General features: G+C 41.9%; 2 protein-coding genes and 1 non-coding gene across 3 annotated transcripts; 1 reads left to right on the top strand and 2 right to left on the bottom strand.

The window, feature by feature from the left end:
• Positions 1-1213: 1213 nt before the first annotated feature.
• dpp3 (dipeptidyl-peptidase 3) lies at positions 1214-12130 on the bottom strand. Its single transcript, XM_085363934.1, has 19 exons — positions 12083-12130; positions 9260-9409; positions 8957-9101; positions 8749-8838; positions 8388-8525; positions 8039-8113; positions 7818-7908; positions 7595-7725; positions 6700-6830; positions 6409-6467; positions 5588-5782; positions 5369-5481; positions 5176-5268; positions 4961-5023; positions 4718-4842; positions 3975-4095; positions 3553-3732; positions 2987-3149; positions 1214-2015 (listed from the first exon to the last, which is right to left on the bottom strand). The coding sequence occupies exons 2-19, from the start codon at positions 9382-9384 to the stop codon at positions 1873-1875; spliced, it is 2181 nt and encodes a 726-aa protein (XP_085220060.1). The 5' UTR covers positions 9385-9409; positions 12083-12130; the 3' UTR covers positions 1214-1872.
• A 271-nt stretch (positions 12131-12401) lies between these two features.
• On the top strand, positions 12402-12483 carry trnas-gcu (transfer RNA serine (anticodon GCU)). Its single transcript has one exon. It is a non-coding gene; the product is annotated as a tRNA-Ser (tRNA).
• Positions 12484-12894: 411 nt separating this feature from the next.
• On the bottom strand, positions 12895-16414 carry LOC146624447 (uncharacterized). Its single transcript, XM_085363933.1, has 2 exons — positions 15898-16414; positions 12895-14755 (listed from the first exon to the last, which is right to left on the bottom strand). Exons 1-2 carry the CDS (start codon positions 16328-16330, stop codon positions 13029-13031), a joined length of 2160 nt encoding a protein of 719 aa, XP_085220059.1. The 5' UTR covers positions 16331-16414; the 3' UTR covers positions 12895-13028.
• Positions 16415-16621: the final 207 nt, after the last annotated feature.

Genomic DNA, 16621 nt, shown 5'->3' with positions numbered 1-16621 from the left:
GACACTTTCCAGACTTTATCAAAAGGTGTGAGCGTCACAGCAGAGGCCTTTGTGTCAAAGTAGCTGAAGATAAAACACAGAAAAACATGAAGGTGATTTTCCTGGCCTGGGATTTTATAAAAATATTCCACAGTACATCAAAAACAAAAAAACCATTAATCAACATATGAACATTACCTCTAAAGTTACAGCGGTTTTATTAGAGACACGGCATTTTGCATTTTGTATAATTTTAAAAAGTTTAAATTTGTTCAGAAGTTAGGTTTTCTTTTCGGAAGTAAGTAAAAGGGGAAAAAAAAAAAAAAAACATCGGCCGACAGCGCTGTAAACAACGGTAGACTTGTGCGTAACAAGCAAGCGAATAATGCAGAAAACAGATTTCGGGGATAGACGGGAAACTGTTCTTGAAGTACACTGAGAAAGAGAGAGAGAGAGAGCTGTGCATGAAGTGTGATTTTTATCGTGGTGGAAGCAAAACAGCAAAAGTCAGAGGGAATTCATGACGATGTTTATATAAAGCGTAGTTTGGATCTTCTTTTGCTGCTGGTTCGGTCAATATTGTTTGGAGAGAGATCAAACTAACAGCTTTAGAATCAGCGCAAAAAGGGCGTAAACACAAAGCGCGGACCCGCCGAAACATCAGAAGCAGCGAGCTGTTGGCTTTCAGCCTCGACCGTGTCCGTGCCGTCGGTGAGAAAGGCGACATCTCACCGATTCTGATCCGTCGGCGGGTCCGCGCTTTGTGTTTACGTCTTTGTACAGAAGCCGTGTACCTGCTCTCATTTACTGTTTTAGATGTTTGGTGGTGGTTGAAATTTTGTGAGGTTTCACCTGAGATTCTGGAATTTTGGGCAAAATACATTTATATAAAAAAATCGATTCAGGATTTTAATGAATGATATCACGTTATCCAAGCCAGAATTGATTTTAATCAATGAATTGATTATTAAAACCCACCCCTACTCCTGATACATCCGACAAACAGGGCGATGGTACAAAAGCATCTAACGAGCAAACAGCTTAAACTGCCTTTTAATTACTAATCCCTGGGATTACTTCAGAATGCCAGTAGTTTCTTCAGGGTGACTCTTTATTGTTAACGTGTAGTAAAAGTGAGTTTATGAAAATGAAACCTGCTATGATTCTGGAAGGAAAGAAAAAATACCACCCAGATCTTATCAAATTGATTTTTTTTTTTTTTTATTTGTTCAGATTCAACATCAAAAATACTTACTAGTCCAACTCACCAGAAAGAGGAATAACACTAATCCAATATGCCTTAATACCAAACTGGGCAAAAAAAAACCCCATGAAGTATTACTTTGCCTTACAGTCAACATTAAGTTGTCACTGGAGCTAGTTAACAGTCCTAAACCTCTCAAGTCATTAACACCGAAATGGGCATAAAACTAAAAAGGACCAGCTGTGAAGACTGTAAAATCTGTAGCCATGAGTTGACTGTAAAAAAGTATTCACTTCAATCACTTTGAGTTACCATAAAGATTTGTAAAAGCATCTTTTCAATGCTTTAACTGTTTTTAAGTGTCAGGGTTACATTGGTTTAGTTCTTACTTCATTAGAAAAGTGTTTGCCAAAGACATCTGCAAGAGTGATGAGCTATTAATAATCATCTCACTCACACCGTGTCTGACAATTGTCATCAGAAACAGACGTGACACGGAACCAGAGTGCTTAAGAATCAGTTGGTGCTTGAAAAGTTGTGGCTGCTCTGGTTCTATGGCTTTATTGGATGTAAGAAAGAATCATTCTGCTATTGCATACAGTTGCAAAGAAAGAAAAAAAAGAAGAAAAATCTGATTTCTGTTGGTACTTTTTGGAAATTGCAAAGCAGATTCTCCCTCCCTCCACATATCAACACCAGCAGGGAGCGTCTTGTTTGCTCAGCTCCAGCAGGCCGGACTCCAGCTGCTCTGCATCGTCTTGGAAGCGCTCGGTAAAGGAACGAATCAAACCTGCTGCGCTGCCTTCGTATTCCACCAGCTCAACACTATCCCCTGGAAATCAAACACACACAGACTGAATGATTAACTCTGGCAGAACAGAGCTAATTCACTTGTTTGTATGCTTGTATAACTGTTGTCTGTCACAACAAGTTGAACAGTTAATATATTTTTAATGCCATTTATGCCATACCTTTATTAGTCCCACAAGGGGACATTTCATAAGGCTGCCGACCTATTGCACGCAATGGCGCCGCCATCTTACCCTCCGACCATAAGACAGGTCAGAGAGGTATATTTGTACAATTGTTAATATTTCTATGCGAGGATGAAGCAGTGCCATTACAGATTTGACACGTAGTCTTTAAGCAAACTCCAAAAAGGTATTTTTGGAAGCTTCCAAATAAAACTTGGATATAGAGAAGCGTAATCATCCTTTCCATTCATTACCTCACAACACTATATTAATCAGATTTAACATTTTAGGATCTGTAAAATCACATACATTATGATTTCTCCTTTTTTCAACTGAAAATAATGTAGACATTGAACTCAATCAAGTCAATATGTTTTATCCAACCAGATAAGTTTATATCACAAGTTTTTTGCTGCAAAATGAGATTGACTGTCACCATAAGACCATCTATCAGTCTGTAATTGAAAGGGGAGATAAGCTGCCAAATGTATTCAACCTGTGTCTGATAAATCAGTCCAAGTCAGACTGCGAATGTTTGCAGAACACTTGCCTTCTATCAGCCAACCTGTGCAATTGCCTTGCGATCAGTTGCAATTGGTAACAGAATGTCCAAAAGAATCACATTCTGAGCCCTCTTGTTTGCAGTATTCCAATAGTGTTTTAAAATTGACACCTTACCATGCAAATTGTCGTTTCGTTTCCCCCGATCCCAACCCTAATCATCACATGCTTATGAATAGTTTTATAGAAGTGAAAACAGCTAGACCGGTTATCAAACATAAATAAATAAATCAGACAGCACCCTGTTAAAACAGAGTCATTTCCATACCGCTGATTCTTGTGTTGGCTTGAACAAACATCTTGCGAGCCTCCTTCCTCAGCAGCACCGTCTCGCGCAGGCGCAAAAAGTTGTGAGCGCCAGTGTCGCTTACAGTGGAGTACTTGTCATAGAAAGCCCTGCCTCCTTCCACGTCTGCCGTCGACTTAAAGACCTACAAATCAGTTTACAAACTGTGGATTCAGCTTAACAGCATACTGAATGAAATCAACAGAAAGACGACAATAAAGCTTAGATGATGGCTTAGAGTAAACTTAGGTGGAAAGTTTGGATCAATCTAGTTGCAAAACAGGTTACAAAAGCTTGACTCATTTCATTGTTTTGTTCAACCCTCAAACTAAAATCCTAACTATAAGTTACTGCAAAAGTAAATAATACACAAATTCACATTTGCCATGGTGCACCCAATTAAGTTTTAATATATATATTTTTAAACATAAAACACTCAACTGCTAATCAAAATTGTTGCTGCTTAATTTAGTGGTGCATGTAGCTGTCAAATCGATTCTAGTGAATTATTCTATTTTGCATCCATTGATTGGAGAAGTATCGATTACCTGCAGTTTACAAAGGAACCTATGGATGGCGTTCTTGCCCACGGTGGGGATCTTGCTTCGGTCCAGTGTAATTTGTGCATCGGGCTTGCCATCTTCTCCCGTTACTTCCTCCAGGCCCACCAGGCCCTCTCCAGCCTCCAGCAGCACGCGTAGGATGACGAATCGAGCCTGCATGTGAGCCTGACACAAACACATAACGCCACATATAGTTGACGTACTGTCTAACAAACAAACTGAAATTTACCATCAACTTATTTATAAAAATGACACAGACGTATCGAGCTGAGGCTGTAAGAAACACATAGTCAACGTTCTGTATGCTTGATTGTAGAAACTGTTCAGCTAATACTTTGCAACTTTGAAGAAGAAGTGAAAAGAGGCCACTAGTAAGAGGAAAACTGCTCAGTGAGCAGACACATTACCTGTCTCCAGCGCTTGCTCTCAGGTGTGTAGAACTCCAGGCCCAGCAGTCCCGCTCTCACCATGCTGAGCCAGTTTATGTACACCACATCATCTGCATCCTGACCCTCATGGCCAAAAATACTGGCAGAGAAACACATGGATGTAAACGCACCGACCCCACAGAGAATCAGCCACACTCTTGGACATACATAATGACCACTACCTCCAACCCACTTTTATATATTTAACAAAAAAAACCATCCATGTCCAAAAACTGGAGTAAGACTGAAAAATAACTGTAAAAGTGGACTGAAGAGCTGCTTAAAGTTTCCAAACATCCAAATAAAGTGGGCACTATTTCACTTGGCTCTGGAGTTTGTTTTTTTTAATATTCATTACATATTTAAATAGATTGAAAGCCTTTGTTTTTGTTCCCAAAAGATTCTTGGATCCCACAAATATTTTTCCAGCTGCAAAAATCTGTCAGTTTATGGAAATTTGAGGGAGACTTTTGAATCCAAATGTGACTTTTATTTTCTTATTTATACAGTTTATTTGATCTCCTTTTTATTTTTACTTTATGTGCAATATTTGCTTCTCTACATGAAATATTGAGGAGATGCTGAGCCTAAGAATTTCACTGCTGGGAGTGATTGTTACCTGTAGATGCCAATAAGAAAACTTTTTGGTTAAGGTGGGATGTGTAAGTTAGTTTAACATATATAATACATATTTATTACAAGATACAGTGTGCAGGACATACCTGAGCACTTGTTTGTTGAGGCACAAATAGAGTCCGACACACTCAGCGCGGCATTCTTCATAAGAAGAAGCAATCGTGGAGAACTTACTGTCCCAGGTCTCGCTGCCCCGATACCAGCTGGACACCTGAAACGCATGTTCACACATTAAGTCTCTCTTTTATTCAGCAACTGAAAACTAAAGCATGAAAATGGCCATTAGATTTTAAAACCAAACAGAAAGGTGCACACAAAAACAAACTCACCGGTTCACCGGTCTCTGGGTTGATCACCTTACTTTGGTCAAAGTTAAACTTGCCCATGTCATCCTATGGATGGAGATTGAGGACACACAAACTAGATTTATTCAGTGATTTTTTTAAATTGTCCAGAAAAAAAAAAAAATCATTAAATGAAACATTTTACAAAGAGGAACGGGCTATATCTGCTGCTCTTAACACACCACAGGAAGTAAACAGACCTGGACAAACAGCTTTCCGCTCCCGTGACCCAGAAGCTCGTGAAGTCCAACCTGCACTTCGAACGACGGGCCCTTCCATTTGATAAACAAATCCTGGAGAAAACAGAAGGATCAGGAGAATGTATTATTACACAGGTGTGTGAATGGAAAACAGAGATGGTGTTTAAGAGAATCAGAAAAATGTGTAAAATACCTTGTCACCCTCCTCCAGGAAGGTCAGTTTTTCCTTTTGCGTTGCATAGGCTACAGCCAGCACGTTACCAAGCGACACGTTTTTAAAGCCCTCTGTCTGTCTGATGTCATCGTCTATATACAAACAAACAAACAAACAAACAAACAAACAAACAAGCTCAATGCTGTAATCAAGCTGGACTCAGCTGTTTGACAGTGTCAGAGATTTCTGCGCACGTACAGTTGGGGATGTTGATGCCAGCTGGTATTCCACTCCCAGCGAAGGTGAGAACGTCCAGTGAGGTGAAGTCCGGTTTAAGGAACGTATCCTTCTCAAACTCCTGCGGCCAAGGCAACTCAGGAAGCAAGACTTCTGCTGAACTCACCAGTTCGGCGAAACGCTCACTCATCGCCTTGTTCACAACGGCCACAAAACCTAAAACAGCATGACGCAATAAACTTAGGAAATCAAATCCACCACGTAATTTTTTAATGCTCATTTCCAGGTCTGTATTTTTATTTTTCGACTCTACTGGAGTAGTTTTGCATGACTCACAGCTTAAATTGTTATTCATCCGTCCCTTGGTGCACACACTCAGATTTTCCACCGTTTCAAACAAGCTTTTTTAGCTCCCTTCCCCCTCCCTTTAACACAAATTTTTGCTGATCGGCATGTGCCTGAAATAACCATATAAGGGATCGCCACTCTCACTGACATCACACAGAGCCAAGAGTAGGTTGGGAGAGAAAAAAAAAATCCTTATCAGTCTCACACTGATAAGGATTCATGGACACTTGGACATATGTTGCCCAAATTAGATCCAGCATTTCAACAGTAGTACTAAACAACGTCCTTTACAATGCGTGTTCATTTAAAGACCACAGGCTGCAATTACTAATGGGGCAAAACACAGAAATGTATCCAGGGGAGATGCTAAGTCCATCTACTTAAGTAAGCTCAGCCAACCAGCAGGAAATAAAACCCGAAGAGACCCATAAGATCACAGCTTGCACAGCAATAGTCATGACAGTATCGCTCTTCTTCATCAGCTTGGCACTTACCTTCAAACTCTCCTCTGGAGCCAAATGGGTCTCTGTAGCTCTCGATGAAACCTATATAACTGAGAGGAAGCAAGACCGGGGAGGAAATGAAGGGATAATAAGGAGTAGAGTGAAGAGCGGTATTCATTCACAGTGCAAAGGTCAGAATGAGTTTTAAGGGGAAGTAAATAGGCAGGAAATGTAATAAATCAATTTCACTGAGCAGCAGAATTTAAACGGTGCTAAAATAGTCCCTCTCTAAAATTCATCGGGATCTCATAAACGTACTGTGCTGCTGATTAGTGGACTCACCTCTCCACAATTGGCCCCTTGTCTTTAATCCAGTAGCGCGAACCCTCTTTATGTGCGTCAATGGAGCCTAAGGTGAAGCTGCGTGTGTACTCTTCAAGCATCTTCCTCTGGTTCTCATTGGCAGCATAGGCCTGCAAGACATTCACAAACAAATTCTCTTTTAACAGGGGTTGGGCAGGGCACTTTGTCACACTTGCAACTAGTGCAAAATGCTGCGGTACAACCTTTAACTGGCAGAAGGAAATTTGACCACATCACTCCGATTTTGGCCTCTCTACAGTGGCTTCTAATTGAATTTAGGATCCGTTTTAAAGTCCTTTTATTGGTTTTTAAATCTCTAAATGGTCTGGCACCTGTTTATTTGTCTGACTAATGAAGCCCCATGTCCCCATTCGTTCCCTTCGGTCAGCTGAGCAGTTGTTGCTTTCGGTCCCAAAGTCACGGCTGAAACTTAGAGGAGACCGAGCGTTCTCTGTTGCAGCGCCGATGCTTTGGAATAATCTTCCTCTCCATATTAGACAACTACATCAGTGCCAGTTTTTAAGTCCTTATTAAAAACCTATTTTTATTCCCTGGCTTTTAACTCTGTGGGTAACTGACATTTTTATTAATTTTATTGCTACGTCTGGTTTCTGCTATTTTATTACTATATTTATATTTGTATTGTACAACACTTTGGTTTACCAGGTGTGTTTTTAAAGTGCTATATAAATAAATGATGATGAACGAAACAAAACTTATTTTGTAACTAGAACTCTGACAGAAACATTTTTTGGTTCACTCAATCTTCTCGTAAAGACAATTACTGATATTTTACTAACCCAACTTTATGTTTTAGATTTAAATGATAAAACTGGTATTCATGTAAGCTCCACTGCATTCTTAGCCGTCTCACCCGTGCTTTTTCAAGATAATAGCAGACTTTTTCCATGACACGGCTATAGTCTCCCCTCTTCACAGTGAATTCTTTGTCTTCAAAGCTGAAGCTGCCACAGCAGGACTCGCACTCCCCATCCACTGCGCAGTCTGTGAACCAATTATTTATTTATTTTCATTAATATATATTGAAATACTTTTTGCATGCCATTTTGTTTTGGCTTTTTTAACTGCAGTTTGACCTTTTTGCACAGCTGAAGCCAAGCGGACCTCATAGCAGGCTTTCCCTCCGTCTTCCTTCTTAAACAGACGCGTGTTGTAGGCAGACAGTTTCTAGAAACAAGCGACAAGAATAAACTGAGTAAGACTCAAAGGCAGATTAAAAACACATTTATCATAAGAAGGAGATTAAAAGAGATAAAAGAAACAATAAAATATTTATTTTAGATGTGAATTTGCTTACTTTTGAGTCGAGGAACTTCTGAGCCAGCTCAGCATCCTCCAGGCAGCAGTTTCCTGAGAAATAGGTGGTAATTCCCTGAAGCAAACAAAAACAAATTGAGTCAATGAGCCATGCATCCTCTCACAGGGAACAAGCATATTTACTGCTTTCCTAAAAAGCAGATAAAATCTCAGAATTAAGGGGGGGGAAAGAAGAAGAAGTCAAAATAAAACCAAAGAGAACGAAACTTTTGCAGCTGAGGCCAAAACCATTTGTCACATTTCTCCCATCTATGAAAACCACTGGCTATTTAATCAAAATTGTTAACCAGCCAGCCTGCACTTGGCTTTAAATGATTAAAAGATCCCACCTTGTCGCCCAGCCCCAGCTGTTTCTGTCTGTTTTCCAGCGAGTAGAGGAGACAGGAGCAGCTGTCCCACAGAGCCTCCATCTCAGCCGGCTGCTCCTGAAAGGCCTGGCTGGCCCAAACCAGCGCTTTCAGCTTGTCCTAGTGTACATGCCACAGATGCAGACAGATAAACACATCAGATTACACTATATCAGGCACACTTGTTCTGAACACCACTGATATCTTTCAGGTTTCTAAAGTTACATTTTGTTAGCTTCGTGTTTACACTCTACGAAGCTGCTTTTACAGTTGTCCTCAACCTATAATCTGGTTAAAAAGTATCTAAACTAGATTGACAACTCTTACTGCAGGCCTGTTTTACCTTAGGCAGATTTGGGATGAACTTTGTGTCTCCAAAAGACTTGTAGTTGCCCATGTTTGCATACAGACCTGCTGCATACACCAGAAAGGCCTGAATATCATAAACGAGAAAACATCGAAGAAACATTTTTATATGGCTGCAGCCGTTTGTGGATGAAAGCTTGTTTTAGAAAGAAATGAAACGGCAGAGAGACGGCGAGGCCGTGTACCTGATACTCCTCAGAGCTGAGCCCAGCTGCTGTGGCGACCTGTTCCAGCTGTGCAGGCGTCTGCTTCCTGAAGATTCTCTGCAGCAAGACAAAGATGTTTGCAGACTCGGGGGACGTCTGCAGCAGTACTACCAGACCGCCATACCTAAGACAAACGTTCAAACAGATGTATTTACATTTGTTATTTTTAAAACCAGCAGGACGGCAAATTTTAAATAACCTGAAGTCTTTTGTTGTTTCAAGAAGGTGAAACATGTAATTTCAGAGTGTTGACATTCTCACATTTTTGCATTAGTAACATACCAAGATGCGCGTGACAGGTAGTGGGCATACATCTTCTCCTGAGGTGAAAGCAAACGAAAGGCCTCGCTGCAGTCGAGTGCGGAGATTCCAATGTCATTTGGGAGGTAGTACTGGGAGTCCACCATCTTGAGTCTGAACGTTACACTCGTGCTGTATTAAAATAGCAGGAAAGGAAAGTGGGGAACATGTTAGGAGGAAATGTGGGACAGCAAGATAAGTGGTGCTTCAAGTTAGAACCTACAACTTTCTTCTTTTTTTTTTTTGTTTAAACCGTGGGTATTTGCACACCTGTCTCTGTCAGGCAGGACATGCAGCGTAGAACAGCTTGTGTACGATACAAACACACTGATATTTACTTGCAACAGTCCTACAGATACTAGAATGACTTCTATGTATAATTATTTTAAGAGTCTTTTTAAGAGTTGGGTTTGCCAGCTTCTTGTCCTTCCTCTTTTGGTTGGTCCCTTTAGGGGTCACCAGGTCATCTCACCTAATATCTAGCATCCTCCTCTACCACACCAATCCTTTTACTTCTTCTGTTGTTGTCTTCTTTTTCTCCTCCCTTTGCAGCTCCATATTCAACATCCTTTGTCCATTATATCCACTATCCCTCCTCTGCGCATGTCCGAAACATCTCAGCCTTGTCTCTCTAACTTTGTCTCCTAACTGGTGACTGTTAGCTCATTTCTGAACTTATCCATCCTGAGAGGTGAGGGTGGGGTGGTGGATAGGTGTGGAAAGGGGGGGAGACAAAGGGGATGGGTGTGTGTCTTTATGTAAAACTGATGTCTGTGTGTCCCCTTCCATTTTAATATCCATCTGATTTTCACTCACACTCCTCTTTTTACACATCATACGCTCACACACCAACACATACACCGAACGTTTCTCTTTCAATGCAGAGGGCACATGGTTGCCATTGAGATCTGTAGCCTTGGGTCTTCAGGCCCCCAAAAACTTCTCTTTGGCTTGTTGGTTGCGTTATTGCAGTTTCTTGCCATCATTATCAAGTACATTATCATGACACGCGTGCACATTTGAGCAACCCACTGTGCTTTTCTACATGTGCTCTGTCACCTCTTTAGTTCTCTTATTTTCTCCCCCTCTCTTTTTTCTTTCCGTCTTTTCCCCTACCTGTTAGCTCTGACATTGATATATTTTGGAACTGCTGTGAAAAATAATAGTATTAATAATAATAATTAATAAATAGATAAAGGAAGAAGAAAAATGAACAAGCAGCCTATAGAGCCGGGGTGGGGGAACTCCAGGCCTTGATCCAACACAGCTGATTTAAATGGCTAAATTACCTCCTCAACATGCCTTGAAGTTCTCCAGAGGCCTGGTAATGAACTAATCATTTGACTCAGGTGTGTTGACCCAGGGTCCTATCTAACACAGCACGACACAGGCCCTTGAGGCCTGGAGTTCCCCAACCCTGCTATAGAGAGTCTACAGAGCTCCTCAAGCAAACATGTTTGTCACAACAGTATATTTAGATCATAAATGTAATTGCAAAAGCTGCCAGACCGGACAGGCTTAAAAAAAAAAAAACATACCAGGTCTCACTCTTGCACATCTTCCCTTTCAGTTTTGCTGCTATCCTTTTGTCACAAATTATTCCAGGCACTCATCTCCACCACTCCAAGCTCAACCCTGCCTGCACTTGCTTCTTGACCCCTCTTGTGCACAGTTCGTCCCTTTAACATCTTTACTGCCTCTACTTCATGCATCTTCACTGTTAAAAGTGCTTCCTTCTTATTCACACACACATGTATTCTTGTCTTGCTTCAAAGACTTTCATTACTCTTGTCTCCAGAACATACTTCCACCTGCTCTATATTCTCACTGCAGCCCCCAAAGCTGGAGACTCCCATCTGATCTCATCTGTCAGCCTGTCCATCAATGCTGCAAATAAGAAAGGGCTCAGATCTCTGATGTAATTCTACCCCCACCTTAAAATCATCTGTCACCCCTACCACACCTCACTTACCTCATGTCCTTCACCACCCTCACATTCTTGTCTGCCACTCCTGAATTCTTATCTAGTACTATAGTTGCTCTCTTGGTACCCTAATATACTCAGATTTTCAGTTTGCAATAAAACACAAAAGGACTTCACCTAATGATTTTAGTTCCCAAATAAGTTTTTAATGATTCTTAGAAATTAACACTAATTCTTTAATAGATTGCCCTGTTTACATATTTTTTTTAATATACTTCAATTGGGAGCTGTAGTGGTTAAAATAGAGCATAGTGCAGTGGCAAGTAAATTAAGATAAGATAAGCTTTATTGACATTGTAAGCACAAGCGTACAAAGAAACTGGAATTACATGAATTGAAGTGTGGTTATAGTTCATATAAATATATTTCGGAGAAGCAGTAAAGAGAGAAGCTTTTGTGACAACAGGCGCTGATCGTCCAGTGAACCTTGACTTGCAGGACCGTGGCACAGATTCAAAATCAGTTAATATTACTCGAGCCTGTTTTATTTTCCGTTTCACTTTCCCCCCCAAAAAACTACAGTAACTGATATGAAGAGTCTACACACGAAAATAAATCCTGATTGTGTCTCTTTTAAAACCAACACAACGATAGTACGTATCTGAATTAAGTATGAATACAGAGGCTACAGCTAACTGAATAACGTTAGCTTCCTGAGTGCATGCTAAGACGGCTGCATTTAATAAAGACTCGGCGACTTCTGTAAACAAAATAATTAATCACAAAATGTGCAAGTCATTAATCGGTATGACTGTCTGCTAACTGATACACAAGTGAGATAAATATAAATAAAGGTAAAAGTCAACTCAAAAACTCGTTACCTTGATTCCGTTATAGCGCTGAGCGAATGTCAAATTGCAGTCTCACGCTGCACACTTCCTATATTCATTCAACGAGAGAATCAGCCCTCAGCCAATCAGAGGTTGTATATCGTGGCCGATGGAAACTTTAGCCAATCACTGAGCAGCTATGCCGAGCTTTTTAACGCGTTTCACATTGTGAATTTGAACAAGATTAAGTTTGAAGAACACCGCCGTTAACCACAGTAGGAAGGTTCAGGAAATGCTAACAAGAAACAGAGACTATAGCAGTCAGATAAGTGTGTATATGTACCAAAGTCTTCGAAAAGGTAGAGCACATGACGAGGTGGCCGAGTGGTTAAGGCGATGGACTGCTAATCCATTGTGCTCTGCACGCGTGGGTTCGAATCCCATCCTCGTCGGTCTCATTTTACAAGCACGAAAAATTTTGAACATTGTTCGTCCCTGATACATTCTCCCTTAATGCTGCTAAACATGAGTTATTCAGTCGCACAACCGGAACATCGAAGGGTCAGAATCCTACAAACTCGTTGGGCTATCACTCAACAGCGCCTCCTGCCCTTCCTGACAGCCCTACACCATCTCCTCCTCCTCATTTCTGGCCCTGATATTGAAAATTTGGCTTAGGAAAAATCAGCAGTCTTTCAGCTGCTTAGCACACAGAGCTATAAAACCACAACCACACATTCTTTCCTTTCATCTTCATTTAAACCAACACAAAGCACACAAAGTTTTTTCAGTTTTAAAGGTTTTTATTGAATTCTAAAAAAACAAACAAACAAAAACAAAACAAAACAAAAAATGATGGCAGACTACATTATTTACAAAAGCTGTGCAAGAGGACAAAAATGAAAAGTTTTCTTGATGAGTGGATAGCAGTTTTAGACAAATCTTAACAGACATTTGCATTTTAAGGACATCCGTGCGTGTTTGATTATTTTTGGTTTCATGCTTGGGTTTTCACTTCCCTCCTCTCAGGAGGTGTTGTGGGGAGTATCCAGCGATAGCAGTCTGAAAAGCGAAGGCTCTTGTCCACAGCACAGCTGGTGCAGTAAACAATCCCCAGAGCTAGCATTACTACCAGGAACACACACAGGGGCACCAGGAGGGCCACGAGCAGCCAGCTCTTGTCGTGCTTCCGTTGACCTTCAGCAGACTCTGCTTCTACCGTAGCTTTGACGCTAGCTTCTTCTGCACCATCCATGTTAGCTTCCTCTGAATTTGAACCATTTGCAGTGTCCTCTGCCACACCTGGACCAGAGTCTCTACTTCCTGCATCAGCATCCACGCCATTATTAATTTCATTGTCTATGTTGCCTTTTTGCGTCGGGGACGGGGATGTCTGATATCCCCTGGGTGACAGGGTGTCCCACTGGTTTAGGTGATTTCCTGACCTGTGAGACCCATCGGGGGGAAGTCCTTCAGGGGCCTCTGTCACCCAGTCAGCATCAAAGTTGGTGTCAACTTCAAAGTTTGGGTCAGGAGTGAATGAAGAGGACCAGGGAATATCATGGTCAAAGATGGCTACATGAACAGAGTTACCCGGGTCGGGGGTCAGAGTAGAATACTCTTCGTCTTCAAGCGAAGGCTGGCAGGTGTGTCTGTCTAACTGCAGGTCGTAGCCATTGTCGCAGAAACACTCGTAATCTCCGATGAGGTTGAGACAGTGCTGTTGGCAGGACGACCCCCTTGCACACTCATCTATATCTACACACTCTCCTTCGCTGCCCACCTCATAGCCAGCACCACACACGCACCTGAAGGACCCCACTGTGTTTTCACACACACCCTCACAGCTGCCATCATCGAGGCATTCATCCACATCCACACACTCGCCCTCGTCGTCTGGCTGATACCCTGAAAGGCAGGTGCAGTGGAAGGTACCTGGGATGTTGACACAGAGCTGGGGACACGGTCCTTGCTGACATTCATCTACATCGGAACACCTGCGGCCATCTGGAGCCATTTGATAGCCTGGGGGGCATGTGCACCGAAGACCCCGTTGGGTCTCCATGCAGTTATACTCACACCCCATCTCCACACAGGCCGGGTTGATGTGAGGCAAGTCGGTGGGACCTGCAGAGTCAGATAGCTCAGGTGGGTTGGTTTGGCTCAGCGTGTCAGGCTTGCAGCTGTATCCATCCTTATCTACTGTGAAGCCCTCAGAGCAGTAACAGTAGTAATCTGTGTCTGTGTTCTGGCAGTGCTGCTCACATCCGTGGTTCTTGCTACACCAGTCTTGGCTCTGTGGTTCCTCAATGGGTGGACAAAGTGGAGAATCGGTGGACCAGCCCACTGTTTCGTCGTCTCTCTGGATGCACAGAGCGGTCATCTCAGTAGGATCTGGATTTGCGCCGTCTGCAGGGCATTGCACGGTGGCCACAGACCCAAATGGCACATGAGTCAGCAGACTGCTGACAAGGTAAAATGGGGTGGTGTAAACAGGTGGACCTCTACCCTCATCTTCAAGAGGTGGGCACATGCCTTTGTAGTTGTACTGGCAAACATAGCCATTCAGTGGAACCGAGCAGGAGCCGTCAAGCCACTGGAAGTTTTCTTCGCTCTCACGCCCGCTCTCAGATGTGTGAACAATCATGGAAACGCAGCGATAGACTCCACAAGTTGATGGGGAGTATTCTTTGAGCCAGTCGGTGAACTGGACATTCTGGTCTCCTGTTGTAAAACACAAAGACAAAGATTAAAAAAATAAAATAAAATATGCAAGTTTACTGTGTATTTGAGTTTTGAGAGCTACTTGACACATTTAAAGGATGACCTTTATCATAAATAAAGATCCCATATTTACAGTCTACATGTGCTGATATTGTCATATTTGGAAAATGTTCTGTGCAGTCATTAATTGCATTCAAATGTGTATATGTGTGTGTGTTTGTGTGTTTTAAATTTGCCCCTAGGAGTCGCCAAAGTCAAAACAAAGTCTGACTCACAGGCACTTAAAAAAACAACAACGCCACAGCAAAATAATGTTGTATTCTACCCCCCACAAGAGTGGAGGTGGGGGGTGGGCCCAACAAAATGATGGGGAGGTTTGCCTCTAAGCTGTTCTGTTAACAAGCAGGCTGCAGAAATGCCTGCAATATATATTTAAGGAGTTTGTTTACTCTCTCAGGAATGTGCTGCAGTGGTACAACCTAGCACAACCGTAAACACTGAATCCAAGGTTAACTGTATCATATGGAAACATCTGAGTGCACACATATGTACATTTACAACATTCATGGCCAGTTCCTCCACAGTAAATAAACTGTTTGCAACAAACTAGGCAGAAAAGTCTGCATCTGCAGTTACCTTAACGGGGGTGAAGTCTTAGTATCTAGTTACCACTATATGGAAAAGAGAGCAAACATGGCTTTGTCCTTTAAATTATGACTGAAGAATAATAAAAACGGTTGCATTTCTCTTTGGATTTGATTTGCAACAGAAGAACAAAGCAGACACTTTGAGTGATGATAAAAAGCGTTTGTTTTTTAAGTGGGTGAGGTTTCCATAATGACTAAATCAGACTGAGGGGTAGCAGTGAGGTCAAAAAAATGGATTCCACATTGTCTACTGCACCAGCTGTGTCTGTGAAACAAAAGTAGTTCATCTAAATACCGTCCAGCCAGACTGGCCGAGGTATCAAAGTCTGACAGAGAGATTATAGAGGAACATATAGCGTGACACCTGTAGGTTATAATTAAAAAAAAACCTAAACATATCAACATCAAAGTCTATTCAAACACTATTAAAATGGTGAATGGATGTCAATGTTATAAAGAGCGAAAGCTCAAATTTCAAAAAAGATGAGACTTTGCCTGTGACCCAGACGAATCCTCTGAGCGGTCGGGTGGATGAACACTGACGTGGAGGTCTGTGCAACCCAATCCAGAGGTAAAGCTTTGACTCAGATCCCTGTGTCTCGATGGCTGACAGCAGCTCGTGGACGACAGCCGCAGCTTCTTGGTTATAAATCGTCGCCAAGGTCCCTCCGCGCTCCCGGCAGCTGCGCCCAGCCTCCCTGAACGTCTTCTTCTGGAGGAAGACAGCGTAACATCCTTCTTGGTAACAGACTCCATCGCTCTCCATAAGCGGAACTTTCTCTGCTGGCTTCTCCCTCTCTGCTTCCCTCAGCCTCTGAGCTCGGCTTCCAGGAGCCAGACAGACCGTCAGCAGCCACAGCACGCACAGAAGACTCATCCTGCTGCAACTGCTGCTGCTTCTGATGATTGTTTGCATCCTCCAAGACATGAAGTTTAAACTACACCAACATCTAAATGAGACAGCCAACCTTACTGTCAAAATAAATACTCCAGTAATGCAGCTGGTTTCTTTTCTGCCCTGTTATTGAAACTCACCTGAGCCAAACTGAGCTTCTATTGTTAGTTTTACAAATTACCACTTTCCACTCCAGACTTAACTTTTTTTAAAAGAAATAAATACATAATTTGGTCTAAAGGAGCTATTTGAAGCTATTTTTCTTTGCCTTATTTTATCTGGGATGGGCAGATTCTTCAAAAATTAAGGAACTGCAGTGTAAAA

Source organism: Diplotaxodon limnothrissa, linkage group LG10 (assembly GCF_057381915.1).
Source record: "Diplotaxodon limnothrissa isolate DT_005_m linkage group LG10, D_limnothrissa_male_GT1.1, whole genome shotgun sequence".
In the NCBI taxonomy this organism is placed as follows: domain Eukaryota; kingdom Metazoa; phylum Chordata; class Actinopteri; order Cichliformes; family Cichlidae; genus Diplotaxodon; species Diplotaxodon limnothrissa.
The sequence above is the reverse complement of the archived record's forward strand: the minus strand, read 5'-3'. Positions and strand labels throughout refer to the sequence as shown.